The following is a 17277-nucleotide window of genomic DNA, read 5'->3' as shown; positions in this document are numbered from 1 at the left end:
CAATAATGTTCATGTCATCATGAAAATTCTGGTTCGGTCAAAAGCAAATCTAAGCTGAATCAACCACTAGTATTTTTGACCTACAGGTGTTCAAAATCTCAGGTGAATATACATTGAAAAATGATATATATATATACATATATATACACACATATATATATATATTATCGGTTATCGTATCGGTATCGGCCTTGAGGAGCAGGAAGTTATCCATATCGGTTTCATAAAATGGATATCGTGCACCCCTAAATAAAATCAATAACGTCTGGCCCGCACACAGACTTAATAAATTGGTCAGCAGTACTACTACCAGCATGTCAAGTAGCTTACACACTAAATGCTGCTCCTCATTTACCCACTAAGCAACAATACCCCGTGACCCTTTACTTCCAATTTTGTAAAATGGTGACAATCAACAAAAAAAAGGAAGTCAACTGCGACGGCCGACGCTTCAAAAGATAGGTGGAAATTGGACTATTTCTTCACTAAAATACGCAACAACTGTGTCCGCTTCATTTGCAAAGAGACAGTCGCTGTTTATAAAGAGTTCAATGTGAGGCGATATTACCTAACAAGGCACGCTGACATGTACGACAAGATTACAGCGAAGATTCGCAGCGAGAAATTGAAGCAACTTGAAGCTAGTTCAGTTTCACAGCAGCAGTATTTCGCAAGAGCCCGAGAGTTGAAAGAGAATGCCACAAAGGCTAGTTGCAAGATTGTTGAAATGATCAATTAAAGAAAATAATAAAGCAAATGCGACACACAGAATGGCTTGCTAAAATTTGCTCAACTATATTGTTCTACGTAAAGGACGTCAGCCAAGTTCGGCCCCCGACATTTTTACCACACCAAATCTGGCCCCCTTTGCAAAACGTTTGGACACTCCTGAGTTAAAGGGTTGATTCCGACCTACGCGGAAATTCGGTTTACGTCCCTAGCGTAGGAACGGAACTCCTTTGCAACCCAGGGACTACCTGCACTGTAAAATGAAGTTCACCCCATGAAAATAAATGATACTTTTGCCATCTCAAATATCGTATCCGGATGCAACATTTCAGTATCAACAGTTCGATACATTCCAATACTTTAGACAACCCCAACAACTTTACAGTCTAACAAACAGAAAGTGCACAGTCAGACAGTTGCGTATAATCCCTAAGGAAGTAAAGATGACATCAGTGGAATTTTCAAAACACATATCTCGGCTCAGAAGAAAGAAGTCTTTGAAACGTTCTCTCTAATTAGCAGGGCCACTATACAGTATCAATGGCAGGTTGTCCAGACCTGTAGAAATATGCCTCCCGTAATGAAAGAGAAACAGCTCGTTAGATGTCGTAATCAACGCGCTATCCAAAGGGCGCCTTCGCTCTGCCTGCCTTTGTGTGACGCCGGCAGCTTTTTGTAGTGTCCCATTACTGAAACATATACCGTGAACACATTTACAGCCCACATCCGAGCGCTCGATTCATATTTCACGCCCGTATCTGACATTTACAGGGCAAGTGACTGTTTTTGGTCATTTAAAAACATATATGGACATCACATTTTGGATCATGTTGACTACAATATTAACATTTTGTATAGTACAAGTGCCATATGTGGACAAATGCGCACGACAGGTCTTTTAATCATGAATTGTCTCTGTTTTTTTAAACAAATAAATGAAATTATAAATTAATAAAATATTAATTTGAACAAATTAAATAGATATTTAATAATGAATACCTATTTTAAATAGATAAAGAGAATAAATGCAGTTTTTAAAAAAATATTTTTATTTTAAATGTAATTTAAAAAAATAAAAAGACACACGTTTAAAAATTAAAAAATGAATAAATATGATAATATCTACTACTAAAGCATTGGTTGCAATTAAAAAAGGAGCAGCTTCTAGTCTGAAAATCACTGTATATATCATCTAATACTATGTTATTATTTTGTATTTTAACTAGGGGTGTCAAACCATTAAAATTTTTAATCGAGTTAATTACAGCTTAAAAATTAATTAATCGCAATTAATCGCAATTCAAACCATCTATAAAATATGCCATATTTTTCTGTAAATTATTGTTGGAATGGAAAGATAAGACATGATGGATATATACATTCAACATACGGTACATCAGTACTGTATTTCTTTATTATAACAATAAATCAACAAAATGGTATTACCATTATTAACATTCTGTTAAAGCGATCCATGGATAGAAAGACTTGTAGTTCTTAAAAGACAAGTTATAGAAATTTTATATCAAAACCCCTCTTCATGTTTTCGTTTTAATAAAATTTGTAAAATTTTCAATCAAAAAATAAACTAGTAGCCCGCCATTGTTGATGTCAAAAATTAATTAAAAAAATTAATTGCCGCCTGTTAACGCGATAATTTTGACAGCCCTAATTTTAATATTATTTTAAACTTTGATTATGGACCACAAGTATCCCACTGACAACAATAGCCGTCCAATATATTTAAAACAGGCAGGACTGGCTGTTAATGCTTTCTGAACTATTGACGGCGCTAGACGTCCAATCCTTTTTTATTTGAAGCGCTGAAATGGATTGGACGTCTATTTCTGTCTGTGGCAGCCAATCAGTTCAATGAGTGCCCACAAGCGTGTCACGTTACCAACTAAACAGCCAAGCTAAATCAATCAAATGTGAAAAAAAGGCAAGCGTGGCTAATGTGCGTTTTCTAGGCTAACTCCTCGTCCGCGTCGGTTTAAATGAAGCACCAATGGAAAAATGGATGTTACGCAACAGGCGCTACAGCTGAACGACAACCTAAATTCGCTGCCTGACCTCAAAAGTCAAACAAAACCTCAAGTAATGATCACTCAAGGACCACCGCAAAAAATGAGCAACACTCCAAGTACAACATTAAAATACATTAGCGTATCCCAGCAAATGTAAAATGCCATTGGTTCTCAATGGTTAAACCCAGATTTTCCCATGTCAAGAATCAATATTTAGTGGTAGCTGTTATTGTTTTGATTCTGTGTTTAAAACGGCTGCTCCGCCCTCTACCAATCAGCCAATTATGAGATAGTTTTTTTTGTCTTTGTCCAGGTTGGCAGAGCTCTTTAGGCTTCGTAAACTAAGGTTGCAGAAATAAGATAAGGATATGCATATACACTCACCGGCCACTTATTTAGGTACACCTGTCCAACTGCTCGTTAACACTTAATTTCTAATCAGCCAATCACATGGCGGCAACTCAGTGCATTTAGGCATGTAGACATGGTTTAAGACAATCTCCTGCAGTTCAAACTGAGCATCAGTATGGGGAAGAAAGGTGATTTGAGTGACTTTGAACGTGGCATGGTTGTTGGTGCCAGAAGGGCTGGTCTGAGTATTTCAGAAACTGCTGATCTACTGGGATTTTCACGCACAACCATCTCTAGGGTTTACAGAGAATTGTCCAAAAAAGAAAAGATATCCAGTGACCGGCAGTTCTGTGGGCGGAAATGCCTTGTTGATGCCAGAGGTCAGAGGAGATTGACCAGACTGGTTCGAGCTGATAGAAAGGCAACAGTGACTCAAATAACCACCCGTTACAACCAAGGTAGGTAGATGAGCATCTCTGAACACACAGTATGTCGAACTTTAAGGCAGATGAGCTACAGCAGCAGAAGACCACGCCGGGTGCCACTCCTTTCAGCTAAGAACAAGAAACTGAGGCTACAATTTGCACAAGCTCATCAAAATTAGACAATAGAAGATTGGAAAAACGTTGCCCGGTCTGATGAGTCTCAATTTCTGCTGCGACATTCGGATGGTAGGGTCAGAATTTGGCGTCAGCAACATGAAAGCATGGATCCATCCTGCCTTGTATCAACGGTTCAGGCTGGTGGTGGTGGTGTAATGTGTGGGGAATATTTTCTTGGCACTCTTTGGGCCCTTGGTACCAATTGATCATCGTTGGAACGCCACAGCCTGTTGCTGACCATTAGGGTGTGTCAAGAAATAAAAAGTTGAGAAATGAGCAGGGGAAGTACACATTAATTATGAAGGAGACAATGTCCTTCGGTCTAGCCAGGAGAAAGACCTCTCCTCAGACCAGCACTATGGATACAGGATCACCAAAGATATCAGAAGTGGCAAGATGGACAATGATCTTGCTGCACTGACAGTTGGCAAGACCGGACACAGCCGGTGGCTCACCACAGCTAACCTGTTCTGTGACTGGTGGTGCCGCAGTCATGGATTTAAAGGCAAGCTCCTAGCTAGACTGAAGGAGATGGTCTCCTTCATAATTAATGTGTACTTCCCCTGCTGGTTCCAAGTAAAGGTCAACAACAGCTGGGTGGATGGTCCAAGGAATGTCCTGTTTGAGCTGTCCTGCCTCCGCACCCAGCCCAAGGTGGTGCAGTTGACCGTCAAGCCGACTGTCCGGTCCTCTGCATGGTTTGCTCACTCAGAGGCAATCCTGGTGACCAATTCATGCCCCCTCTGTTCCAGGCGAAGTTTTCCAGAACAGTCCAGGCCACCTGGATTTTCCGTTCTATGGACTTGTCTGTTATGGTGACCGGAGGACTGAATTGAGCATTTGCCCTCTGCCAACAGCCCACCAACTCCACCCTGACATGCTTGACCAGCTGGTTGATGCTGTAGTTCCTCCTATCCACCCCATCCTCCAACAGCCTCTTTTGCTGCAGGTAGATGCCATGCCTCAGGACACCCCGGAGGGTAGGGAGCTCAGTTTGTATCATCGGTTCTCCTGGACCTGTCACATCAGCCAGACTAATACCAGCCTCATGCCTGGTCTTGGGACCCATCTCAATAGGAGTTATCAATAAAAAGGTTCAACACTTCAATTCAAATATGTTCGGGTACAAAGTGTTCTCTTAATGATCTGTGATGGCCGGCAGCATGTCTTGGCATGTTAGAAGAGTAAAAGTTTTATTGGAAACTAAATAAGTTTAATTTTTAAAAGGACCATTTTTTTTATTTTCAAAGGGATCATTTTCAACTGTATTAAATATCTGGTTTTAAATGGAGATGATAAATATTGCATAAAAAATTACATATCTGAAAAAACAGGGTTTAGGCGGAAATGGTCAAAAAATGCAAAAACGCCCAAAAAATGCTGTTTTTTCAATCAAAAAAGGGGGTAGGTAAATAAAGTCAAAACTATTTTTTTGCTTTTGATTATGATCAATTATATCATAAGACAACTTGAAAACACAGGGCCCCCTCTCATTTCTCAACTTTTTATTTCTTGACACACCCTACTGACCATGTCCATCCCTTTATGACCACAATGTACCCAACTTCTGATGGCTACTTTCAGCAGGATAATGCGCCATGTCATAAAGCTGGAATCATCTCAGACTGGTTTCTTGAACATGACAATGAGTTCACTGTACTCAAATGGCTTCCACAGTCACCAGATCTCAATCCAATAAAGCATCTTTGGGATGTGGTGGAACGGGAGATTCGCATCATGGATGTGCAGCTGACAAATCTGCATCAACTGTGTGATGCCATCATGTCAATATGGACCAAACTCTCTGAGGAATGCTTCCAGCACCTTGTTGAATCTATGCCACGAAGATTTGAGGCAGTTCTGAAGGCAAAAGGGGGTCCAACCCGTTACTAGCATGGTGTACCTAATAAAGTGGCCGGTGAGTGTATACTTGAGTGTACTTGTAAAACAAGCCCCTGTACTTGCATGTACTTGTAGTACAAACACGTGTACTTGTGTGTACTTGTACTACAAACACGTGTACTTGTATGTACTTGTACTACAAACGTGTACTTGTATGTACTTTTACTACAAACACATGTACTACCACTAAAAGAGTATTATCTTATGTGTACTTGTACTACAAATACCCGTACCTGCATATGACGGAAAACACTCAGGTGACTTGAAGTTCCGCTCTCAGACCCCCAATTGGCCAAATTTCAAAATTGTCCGATTTGCATGTGTGATACATCTTGGAAAGTTTCAAATCTAAATTTTCTGGGGAAGAAAAAATTTGAACAGAGGGCTTTTTTTTTTTTCCAAATGTTTTTTCAAACAGCAAAATCCTATCTGGGGGTGCGAGAGCAGAATCACAGACGCCATGACTTTAACGAGATATTATCACGTACTTACCTTGTTTCGATCCAAAAACTCCATGTCGCATGGATCACTGAGTGTCTAGAGACAGCTGTGAATGGCCACAGCTGGATTTTATGGGTGAGACATGGTAATATAACCAGCGTTGGGAGTAACGCCGTTATAAATAACGCCGTTATTTTTTTCAGTAACGGGGTAATCTAACTAATTACTTTTTCCGCCGTTACAACGCCGTTACCGTTACTGACGGTCAAAAGCGGTGCGTTACTTACTCTGAATAAATTGAAGAAACTACCAGCCGTGTCGAGTCGACTCTCTGCTCTGTTGATTTGTCATCCAAGACTTGGGGTGCGTTCAGGTTCGAGAATAGCGCACGTACTTCTGACTCCAAGCTGTTTGTCTCTGCTCATTCAATTAGACAATGCTTTCCAAAGTTTGGTAACGTTTCTGTGTTTGCTACACCTGATGCTAGCCTCGTTCCCATCTCCAACTGTCAGCCAGCAATAATTCTGCTTCCATCTTGAGGACGGCAGGCGCTTTGAAGGTGACGTGAATTGTCGGGAAACGAGCCTACCTAAATGCAGCCCCTCGAGAGATGCGATGGAAGTGATTGTGATTGGCTGAGGGTTAGAGTCATGTGTCGTGGTAAGCCAATCAGAGCCGGTGATTTCACAAGCAAACCGGAACAGCGCGTGCGGCAAACACACACACGCAAAACAGATGCACAGGGTCGGGATAGCAGAGCATTCAGAAGAAAAATTGTCCTTTAAGAGGTGGAGATATAGACACTATTTCAAGTTTGTCGAAATTAAAGGAAAGAACCTGCATGTAATGTGTAATTTATGTCCTGGGGCAAAGCTTTTGTCGACATCTGTGGTAAGCAATTCAAATCTGCTGAAGCACCTAACAAGTTTAACTACCTGTCTGTTCTTCTCTATTCCACTGACTCGAATACTGCTCAGAAAATTTCAAATTCTTTGACATACAACAAGTTCTTTTTAAAGTAACGGAAATAGTTACTTTCCCTGGTAACTAGTTACTTTTACTATAGAGTAATTCAGTTACTAACTCAGTTACTTTTTGGAAGAAGTAGTGAGTAATGTAACTAATTACTTTTTTAAAGTAACATGCCCAACACTGAATATAACAAGGGTCGCAATGCAGATATCGCAGACATCAAGGAGTGGTCGAAATTTTCTTTTTCATACATTTACCCTTTTAAACTTTTTTTTCCAATTTTTCTTTGTTTGGATCGATTATTTATCATCTAACATATCGGAGAAAATGCGACAGTAGTATAACACCAACACCAAAAAAATATATATACAATTAAGCGATAGTTATGAGGTACATATCCGTGACTTTTTTACAGACGCCATTTTTGTCATTGGGACATAATTTGTTGAAAAGTTTAAAAAATGCGAGTGAATAATTTTTAAAAGTCTTTTTTTTTTTTTTAAATATGAGACATCAATGAATGATTCTAAGCTAAAAACGACAGACATTTTAATTAATATAATTACTTTCGTTTTATGGCTGGGTTGAAACAAAAGCGGTTGCGCGACGTCTGTAAACGGGGGTTTTCAGGAGTAAAACGGACAAATTAAAAATAGTTCGGGGGCTTAATGCGCCATGAATCTGCTATGGCAGCATCTAGACATATTGTTCTATCAAACACAACAGTTGTTTTGGCCTAAAATACAGCAGTTTCTTTTAAAGAGGAGTGCAAGAGGAGAAACTGCTTTTTCAGTCTTGTATGTGTTTTCTGCCATATACTTGTACTACGAGTATGTTTACTTGCGTGTTCTTGTACTACGTGTACTTGCAAAAATCATGTTCCTTTTTTTTTGCCATATGATGCAGCCCTGCTTCAAAGGTTATTTTTTTGCCATACTGTATTTTTTAAATACTTACAAAAATTGACGTTGTGTTGACTTTACTTGTTCGATTGTTATGTTTTGATCGATCACAATGACAGAAAGAGCACTTAGTTGGAAATTTTAAAAATCTTCTTTGGGCTTCAGTTGAGAAGCTGTCGGCGATAGGAATGCGCCGAGCTGCCAGCCGCGTAACTGAAAACCAGAGACGGACGGCCTCGTAGCCGTCTGGCCAACGCGACTTCCGCTTTGCTGTCCAAACACGTGTCTGACGGGACAAACGCCAGGCGCGGAGAAGTTATTATGCCATTTGAGGAGCACGACGGAACGTTCGCTCATTCACTGCCAAATCTTTTGGGCGTGTCGCGCCAACAAAGACATCCAATGAGTTAAAGATGCTATGAAATACTTCACCAAGTGACTTTAAAATGATTGCAGAGCATATTTTGGAGTAAAAATCCATCCCAAAAAGCGACAGAAAAGGCTTAATAATGAAATTAAAGCCAAATTAGATTTATTAGATTTAGATTCTATTATCTTCTTGCCGCATGACATTTCTGTCATTCTGTCAACATGTACTAGCTCGTGTAGCGCTAGAAAGCTAGACACGATCATCAATTCTGGTTGTGATGTCACTAGCAGAATTGCTGGAAAAAACTCGGGTTTACCTGATGCATTGATTGAAGTGGAATAACTATGAAATTGTTTTTTAAAAAAAAAACAGCCAGATTTGAGTGTCAAATCCGTTTCCTACATGTAAAACAACATTTAGTGCAGTCATTTCCATTTTTGACATGATCACCATTTCATAGTCAAAAATGACAAATATGTCCTCCTTCATTGTTTTTTTTTTTTATTTTTTATTTTAGATATTATAGCACCCCTCCCACAACCTCGTGGCCTTATTTACACCGATTGTCATGCAGATGAGGCCTGGCTCTGTTGTTTAAGGACACTTTCCCACCCCCACCCGACACCATTAATGCCAAAAGAACTATTAAGGTTAATTAGTTGACTTTTTGCAGGCGTTTATCTGCTTAGCTCGCAAGTATACGACAACATGTGGCACGGAGATTTAGCCTTTTGCTGCCACGGACGTACTTAAATCTTTTCAAAATACATTTTGGTTTTGTTGTGATGGACTTTTTAATCCTGATTACCTGATTTATTGGCATTTTTTACTCACGGTAACAATAAAGTCAGCAACCATCTCTGTACCTTTAAGGGGTGTGGCCTAGTACATTACTATTGTGTCAACATCATACCCCAATTTGTTAATACAAAATGTTGCTCATTTATAGGTGCCAACAGGGCGGGCCTAGCAGACAGGCAGACCAGGCAGTTGCTTGTGGGCCTACCTAAATAAAGGGCCCCCCCAAACACTACAAAAACTCCAACAAAAACAACAGAAACAACAAAAATTGGCTATTTGAAATAACACCGCAGTCGTAAACCCTCCTTGTGTAGCTCCGCCCCCTCTGCCGTAGCAACCTGATGTTGGACGTATTTTGTGAATAGTGAAACTTAAGTGTTGTAACTTTAAGTGTGTAAGTTATTTTATTTTACATTCATTTATTGATGGTAACTTTGCATGTAATGCAAAAGCTACCAGCTATATTATTCCATATTTTTTTCAATGGCATTTCTTCAGCGCGCCATCCAACCAAAACGGTTTGACCGACAACACTGTTCATACACCCAAACGACTGTAATTCGCATGTGACGTTGTCCAAATCACATAATTTATAAATTTGAAAAATTCCAGATGCTAAGGGGAATTAAAGAGCTATTCAGTTTTTGCTAATAACAGTTCGTTCAAAATTTGCCAAAAACTTACCCATTCATTTCTAATGGCCAAAATTTCTCATTGATTTCTATTGGCCTATTTAGCATTTATTTCAAAAGCATAAAAATGCCATTCAATCCTATTGACTTCCAACCCAATTAACTCAATATCAACAGGAAACGACCCTGAAATACCCTCCAAGTCAACAGGAAGTAACCCAATATGAACAGGGTGTGACCCTGAAATGCCCCCAAATCAACAGGACGTGACCCTGAAATGCCCCCCCCAAATCAACAGGAAGTGACCCAGTATGAACAGATGTGACCCTGGAATGCCCCCAAATCAACAGGAAGTGACCCGATATCTACCGCAACTGCCCCTGGAATGCCTCAAAATCAATAGGAAGTGACCCGATATGTATGGGAAGTGAACCCAAAATGGCCCAGATCAATAGGAAGTGACCCTGGAATGCCACAAAATCAACAGCAAGTGACCGTGGAGTGTCTCAGAATAGAATAGAATAGAATAGAATAGAATAGAATAGAATAGAATAGAATAGAATAGAATAGAATAGAATAGAAAAAATCAATAGGAAGTGACCCGATATGTATGGGAAGTGAACCCAAAATGGCCCAGATCAATAGGAAGTGACCCTGGAATGCCTCAAAATCAACAACAAGTGACCATGGAATGTCTCAAAAATAGAATAGAATAGAATAGAATAGAATAGAATAGAATAGAATAGAATAGCCCTTTATTGTCATTATACAGTAGTACAAAGAAATTGTGAAGCATCTCCCTTTACAGTGCAGGACAAGTAAAAATCTCAAAAGTGACTTGCAAGTACAAAAGTATAAACTCTAAACACATATTAAATGTGTATGAGGTAGTCCTATGTACAGGCAGTGCACAAATAATCGCAGTGAAGTAGCAGCAGTTTGACAGTGAAGGCATTGGAATATTGCACGTAAATAGTATTGCACATAGAATATGTGTGGATAGAAATGAAGTAGCAGCAGCTTGACAGTGACCCGATATGTACGGGAAGTGAACCCAAAAGGCCTCAAAATCAACAGGACATGTCCCAATATGAACAGCGTGACCCTGAAATGCCCCCAAATCAAATGGAAGTGACCCGATAGCTGCAGGAAGTGACCCTGGAATGACTCAAAATCCAATGGAAGTGGTAAACGGAGAGTACTTACATAGCGCATTTGTCTACATTGTTACAATGCCCATAGCGCTTTACATTAGCACACATTCACCCTTTCACGCACACATACACACACCAATGGTGCTGCTATGCAAGTTAGGGTTCAGTGACTTGCCCAAGGGCACTTTGACAGTGGGCAGTCGTAGCTGGGAATCGAACCGCTGACCTTTTGGTCCCAAGACAACTCAAGCTACCAAATGCGCCACAGCCGAAGTGACCCAAATCTACAGGTAGTGACCCTGGAATGTTTCAAAATCAACAGGAAGTGACCCAATATGTAAGAAAAATGAACCCAAAATGCCCCCAAATCAACAGTAAGTGACCCTGGAATGCCTTAAAATCAACTAGAAGTGACCCAAAGTGAACAGGAAGTGAACCCGAAATGCCCCAAAATGAACAGGAAGTGAACCCAAAATGCCCCATAATCAAGAGGAAGTGACCCGATATGTACGGGAAGTGAACCCAAAATCAATCAAAAGGAAGTGACCCTGAAATGCCCCCCAAATCAACAGAAAGTGACCCGATATCTACTGGACGTGACCCTTGAATGCCTCAAAATCAACAGGAAGTGACCCTGAAATACCCTCCAAGTCAACAGGAAGTAACCCAATATTTATGAGATATGAAACCAAAATACCCTTAGATTATCAGGAAGTGACCCTGGAATGCCTCAAAATCAATAGGAAGTGACCCAATATGTGCGGGTAGTGAACCAAAAATACCTCCATATCAACAGGAAGTTACCCAATATGAATAAGAAGTGAACCTGAAATGCCCCCAAATCAACAGGAAGTGACCCGATATCTGCAGGAAGTCCAAGTTGCCTCAAAACCAACAGAAGGTGACCCGTTATACCAACCATCACAGCAAAGCTACCATTGAAATTTCTCCAGAAATTGCTTTTTCGAGTACAAATAAATGTTTTTCGTTTAAAATGTCAACCAAATTTAATATTCTTTTGATATGGCCTTATAAATGCCTTTAATGTGCATTAATGCGTGCAAACAAATTGTTGCGATGTACATGGGTGGGCTGGGGGCCCCAAGGATTTCATGCACGCAGCCCTAAGACACCCTAGCTACGCCACTGGGTGCCAATTGTTTTCAATACAACATGGCACAAAATATTAACATCAGACGTTAAAGAAAAGTACAAGTCTTCACCCCTAGGGGGCAACTTTGCTCCCCGATTGCTAGTCTGTGGAATCCAAAAGATGAAAAATGTCTTGCGTGAACTACGAAACGGCTCGAATTGAATTATTTTGTACCAGATTTAGTCAAAACGCTCACATATACACCTTGAGGCAGTGGAAGAAAGGTTTCTGAAAGGGTCTTCGAGGGGCATGCGGGGGCTTGTCCAACTCAAGTGGGCTTTTCCGCACTTCATTCTTCAGCTTCGGACGTTCAAAGCACTTTTCGGATGTTTGCAAAGCACATTCTTTCTTACTTCTAGGAATCTGCGCTTTTGTGCGAGCACTTTTGCCACCTCTGGAAAGACAACCTTTCAAACGGGGGTACAGGTGGTCCTCACGAGACGTTCAGGACCCAACAAGTTCCCGGACAAACGTGACTTCTAAAGACTGAAAGCGTCCTGCTGTGTGCGTGTGGGCTTGACCATACATTAATACCCTTTCTCTTAACATTGCCTTCCCCCCCTTACCATCACCCCTTCACTGTCACTAGTGGGGGGACGGTCTTGGTTTTAAAAGAGCCAGGCATGGCCACATGCTGTGTTATCTGGGTCATGAATTCTTAACTGGCAGCCATGCAGAGTTCAACCTGTTTACAACAACAGAGGCCTGCCAGAAAAAGTTACACTACTACAGGAATCACTTTGAATTCATTTGATGCCATTGACAGCGATAGATGTCCAATTTATTTTAAAAGGGAGAAGCGAATGAACTTTTTGTAATAAAAAAAAATAATTGATTGGACGTCCAACACCGTCAGTGGCAGCCAATGAGTTACTTGTAACGAATGTAGTCACAAATACACAAAAAGGCTAAATGTTGACACATGCTATCGTACAGTTGTCCCTCTACTTAAGAACGTCTCTACACACAGAATTTTCAGGTTAGACACGCCTCAATGGGAAAATATTGCCTCTTTTTAAGGCAAAAATTTCAGGACATGAAAGCCAAAAATAGACAGCGATAACAAAAAAAAAAAAAAAAGTGGTATTTGGTATGTGGCAAAATGGCTTTTGGCATGTGGCTTTTTTTTTTGCCATGTGGCAAAATGGATTTTGCCATGTTGTATTTTTTTTGGTATGTTGCAAAATTGATTTTGCCACATGGCATTTTTTGGGTATGTGGCAAAATGGATTTTGGCATGTGGCATTTTTTTGCCATGTGGCAAAATAGATTTTGCCATGTGGTATTTTTTTAGTACGCGGCAAAATGTATTTTGGCATGTGGCATTTTTTTTGGTATGTTGCAAAATTGATTTTGCCATATGGCATTTTTTGGGGGGTATGTGGCGAAATGGATTTTGGCATGTGGCATTTTTTTTTTGCCATGTGGATTTTTTTGGTATGTTGCAAAATTGATTTTGCCAGATGGAATTTTTTCTGGTATATGGCAAAATGGATTTTGGCATGTGGCATTTTTTGCCATGTAGCATTTTTTTTTTGGTATGTTGCAAAATTAATTTTGCCGTATGGCATTTTGTGTTATCTGGAAAAATAGATTTTGCCATGTGGCATTGTTAGTGTATGGTCAAAAAACTTCAGCCACACATTTTTTTCTGCCATTTAATACGAATGGACAATTTGGACGAGCATAGCCGTCAAAGGCATAGCCTTGCTTGGGTGCCAGTGGAATGTCAATGTGCTGTTATGGTAAGTGTATGGTCAAAAATCACAGCCACACATGTTTATCTGCCATTTAAAATGAATTGAAAATTTGGATGTGCTTAGCCGTCAATGCATGGATGTGCATGGCCTGCTTAAAGGTCATATACAGAAAAAAAATGACACATACCAAAATCCATTTTGCCACATACCAAAAAAAAAATGCCACACCATTTTGCCACATGGCAGAATCAATTTTGCCACATGCCCAAAAAAATGCCACATGCCAAAATCCATTTGGCCACATACTAAAAAAATGCCACATGGCAAAATCAATTTTGCCACATGCCAAAAAAAATGCCACATGGCAAAATCAACTTTGCCACATACCCCCCCCCCCCCCAAAAAAAAGCCACATGCCAAAATCCATTTGGCCACATACTAAAAAAATGCCACATGGCAAAATCAATTCTGCCACATATCAAAAAAATAATGCCACATGGCAAAATCAACTTTGCCACATACCAAAAAAAAAAAATGCCACATGCTCCAAAAAAATGCCACATGCCAAAATCCATTTGGCTACATACTAAAAAAAAATGCCACATGGAAAAATCAATTTCGCCACATATCAAAGAAATAATGCCACATGGAAAAATCAGCTTTGCAACATACAAAAAAAAGTGCCACACGCCAAAATGCATTTGGCCACATTCTAAAAAAATGCCACATGGCAAAATTAATTTTGCCACATACCAAATACCACTTTTCCTTCTTGGCCCTGCTGCAAAAATACAGTATGGCTGGTACTCACAGCTCCCAGAGTTGACTAAACGTAACATACTCATAGCTGCTTTGCTATTGGCTATTGCTTAGCATTCCTGGCATCCAATCGGCTAAGAGGGACCACTACTGTATGTGTACAGTATGTGTGGATCCCAGCGTCCTGTTCATTCGCCCCTCGTGTTCTGACAGCTTTACATTAGTGTACAGTGATCCCTCGTTTTTTTTGTGGTTAATGTGAACTAGAACCCGCCGCGACAAAGGAGAAACCATGAAGTAGCAGTAGTAATACATTTTAGTGTGTGTTCAATGAATGTATTTATTCAGATTTAGCATTGAAAACAGATACATATAAAACATATATTTTTACTTTTTGTCCCCAAAGTATAATAAAAAAAAAAAAAAACAAACAAAAAAAAAACCTTATGTGCATACTGTTCAACCGAATTGTAGACACAAATTCTTTTGAATGCCACTAGAGGGAGCCCAAAAAATTATAGTTTACCTATACTTAAGAAAAATAATTCCAGAACCAATTAATTTCGTAACCTGAAAATTCTGTAAGTAGTGACACACTTTCCATTTAAATGCCCTAATCCGTTCCAAGCCCCCCCAAATTCAGACATAACTCTTTTATAATGCATAAAAACATGTAACAAATGCATGTTTCATTTAGATGATTCCACATTAAACATAAAATCTGAGTTGTGCATCATGTAAAAAAAAACAGAATAGAGTCAAGAATTAAAGTTAAAAAGTAATGTCTCACTACTTCACGCTTCAAACTTCACGCCCTCAGTCCATCGCAAATTTTTTTTAATGCTTATTAAAGTTAACAATGATTGACAGACGTTAAGGTTTGATCTTGCCAGAGACGCTTGAAATCCAAAACTTTAAAGCTCCACCTGCGTCAATCATTGTTTAAGTTGTTAAACAGTTGCTGTGGCAACTCATTGTGTGTAAGTGAGCAGCTTGTGCAGATTTAAGTGGACTCACTCAATGAAGCATTTGATAAAGACAAGCATTTTTCTACTTAATTGTTGTTTAAAAATAATTTGGTAGGATAGTAACATGTTTAAAATGTATAATTATTACAATTGAAGTGCTTAAAAACCATTTATTAAAAAATATACTGTATATACATACTTTTTTTTTCTCTATTATACTTTGGGAAAAGTTAAAAAAAACTTGTTTTACTGTATATGTATCTCTTTCCAATGCTAAATCTGAATAAATACATTGAACACACACGCACACAAAAAAATAAAAATAAAAAAAAGAACACACGCACACAAAAATTTTTAAAAAAGTTCAATGTGGAGAAAGTTCTAAACGATTAGTCAGTTATCCAAATTGTTGATTAATTTGCTCATCCATTACTAGATTAATTGCTGCACCTCTACTGTATGTCATGTTACAGTAATTTTGAAAAATATTGAATATGCTTTTTAGTAAAGTCATGTTGATTTTTTTTTATTATGGTGTGAAATCATCCTCCAAAAATCCTAAAGGGCTTCAGTTATACAGTTTATAATGAACAACAATTAAATAATTTTTTAAATCCTAAAATGAGTAATTGAATTTAATTATGAACAATTAATTAAATGAGGCGTAAACATTTTTTGGGGGGAAAAAAATTATATGTATATATATATTGTATAAATATTAACGATTGAATAGTGAGTTTTTTAAAAAATCATAAAATGAGGAATTCATGATTGTGTACACTACCCCCCCCCCCCCCCCAAAAAAAAATTGTTTTTGTATGACATTTTAAAGTTATCATGATGGTGTTATTTGATGGAAAAGTATTTCTTCTGTGTCAAAAGTTGAATGATGAAGGAAAAATGAACAGTAAAAGTGTGTCAACTGACTTTTCAACTCAAGAAAAAGTGACTTTTAGGACAGACTGTTTAAGAAGTGCCTATCGGGTGTAGTGTAGTAGTAGTTATAGTATTAGAAGGCGTGTACTCACGGACTGGCTCCTGTTTAGGGTCGAGCTCGCTGCAAGTCTCCTGAAGCCGGCCGACCTTCCGCTGCAGCCCGCGGAGCCTGTGCCCGGTGGCGGCCAGGTCGCCCTCCAGCTCGGCAAACACGGAGCAAGCGTGCTTGGCCAGGTCGGACAGCTGGCGGAGGGTCCGAGCCAGCGCCACATGGCTGACGGCCAGCAGGTCGTGGAAGGGCGAGCCGATCTCGCCCTGGTTCTGACTCTCCTCCTCTCTCTCGACGCGGCACAGGGAGCGGGGCTCCACCAGCCGCTTGAAGAACGGCATGTCGCCTGGCGTAAATCCGGCAAAAGTGACGCTCCCCGAGCCGAGGTCCGCCGCGATCCGCTCGGCGTGGCTTTAAATGCCCCCCGTGCTTCTTGCATCGGGGAGAGCGGACTGAAGCGCTCCGGTCATCTGCCTCTGATGCTGCCTCAGCCTGACTTTTTTTTCCACCAACACCGCAGCTCCAAAGTAACTGGAGGTGGTTTTTAAAAACTAAAAGCGGGGAAGGCGGAAAAACCAGGAACGGACTCAATCGAGCGCATGGAGCTGGAATCGGCTACAACCGGAGCGGTGTGGTGCATTCAGGGACACTCGAAAAAGAAGGTCGGAGGAAGAGGGCGCGGCGAGAGTTGTGCCGTTGGTGGCTACGTTTACATGGACAAAATTTAATTAACTAATCAATTATTATTAATGATCGGACGTACTGTTTTCATGGACACTAAAAATATTGATCTGAATCGGACTTGAGTGTATAAGCTTCACATTTTCGT

General features: G+C 39.8%; 1 protein-coding gene across 2 annotated transcripts in view; it reads right to left on the bottom strand.

Moving 5' to 3' along the window:
* Positions 1–16952, bottom strand: part of nhsa (Nance-Horan syndrome a (congenital cataracts and dental anomalies)) — a 146922-nt gene extending 129970 nt beyond the window's left edge. For both annotated transcript variants that reach the window (XM_057840126.1, XM_057840127.1), the window contains exon 1: positions 16492–16952. In XM_057840126.1, coding sequence (XP_057696109.1) covers positions 16492–16789 — 298 coding nt within the window. In that variant the 5' untranslated portion in view covers positions 16790–16952. The remainder of the gene's footprint in view (positions 1–16491) is intronic.
* Between the last annotated feature and the right edge of the window lie 325 nt (positions 16953–17277).

This window comes from Corythoichthys intestinalis, chromosome 7 (genome assembly GCF_030265065.1).
Source record: "Corythoichthys intestinalis isolate RoL2023-P3 chromosome 7, ASM3026506v1, whole genome shotgun sequence".
Classification (NCBI taxonomy): domain Eukaryota; kingdom Metazoa; phylum Chordata; class Actinopteri; order Syngnathiformes; family Syngnathidae; genus Corythoichthys; species Corythoichthys intestinalis.
This window is presented reverse-complemented; position numbering and strand designations above follow the sequence as displayed.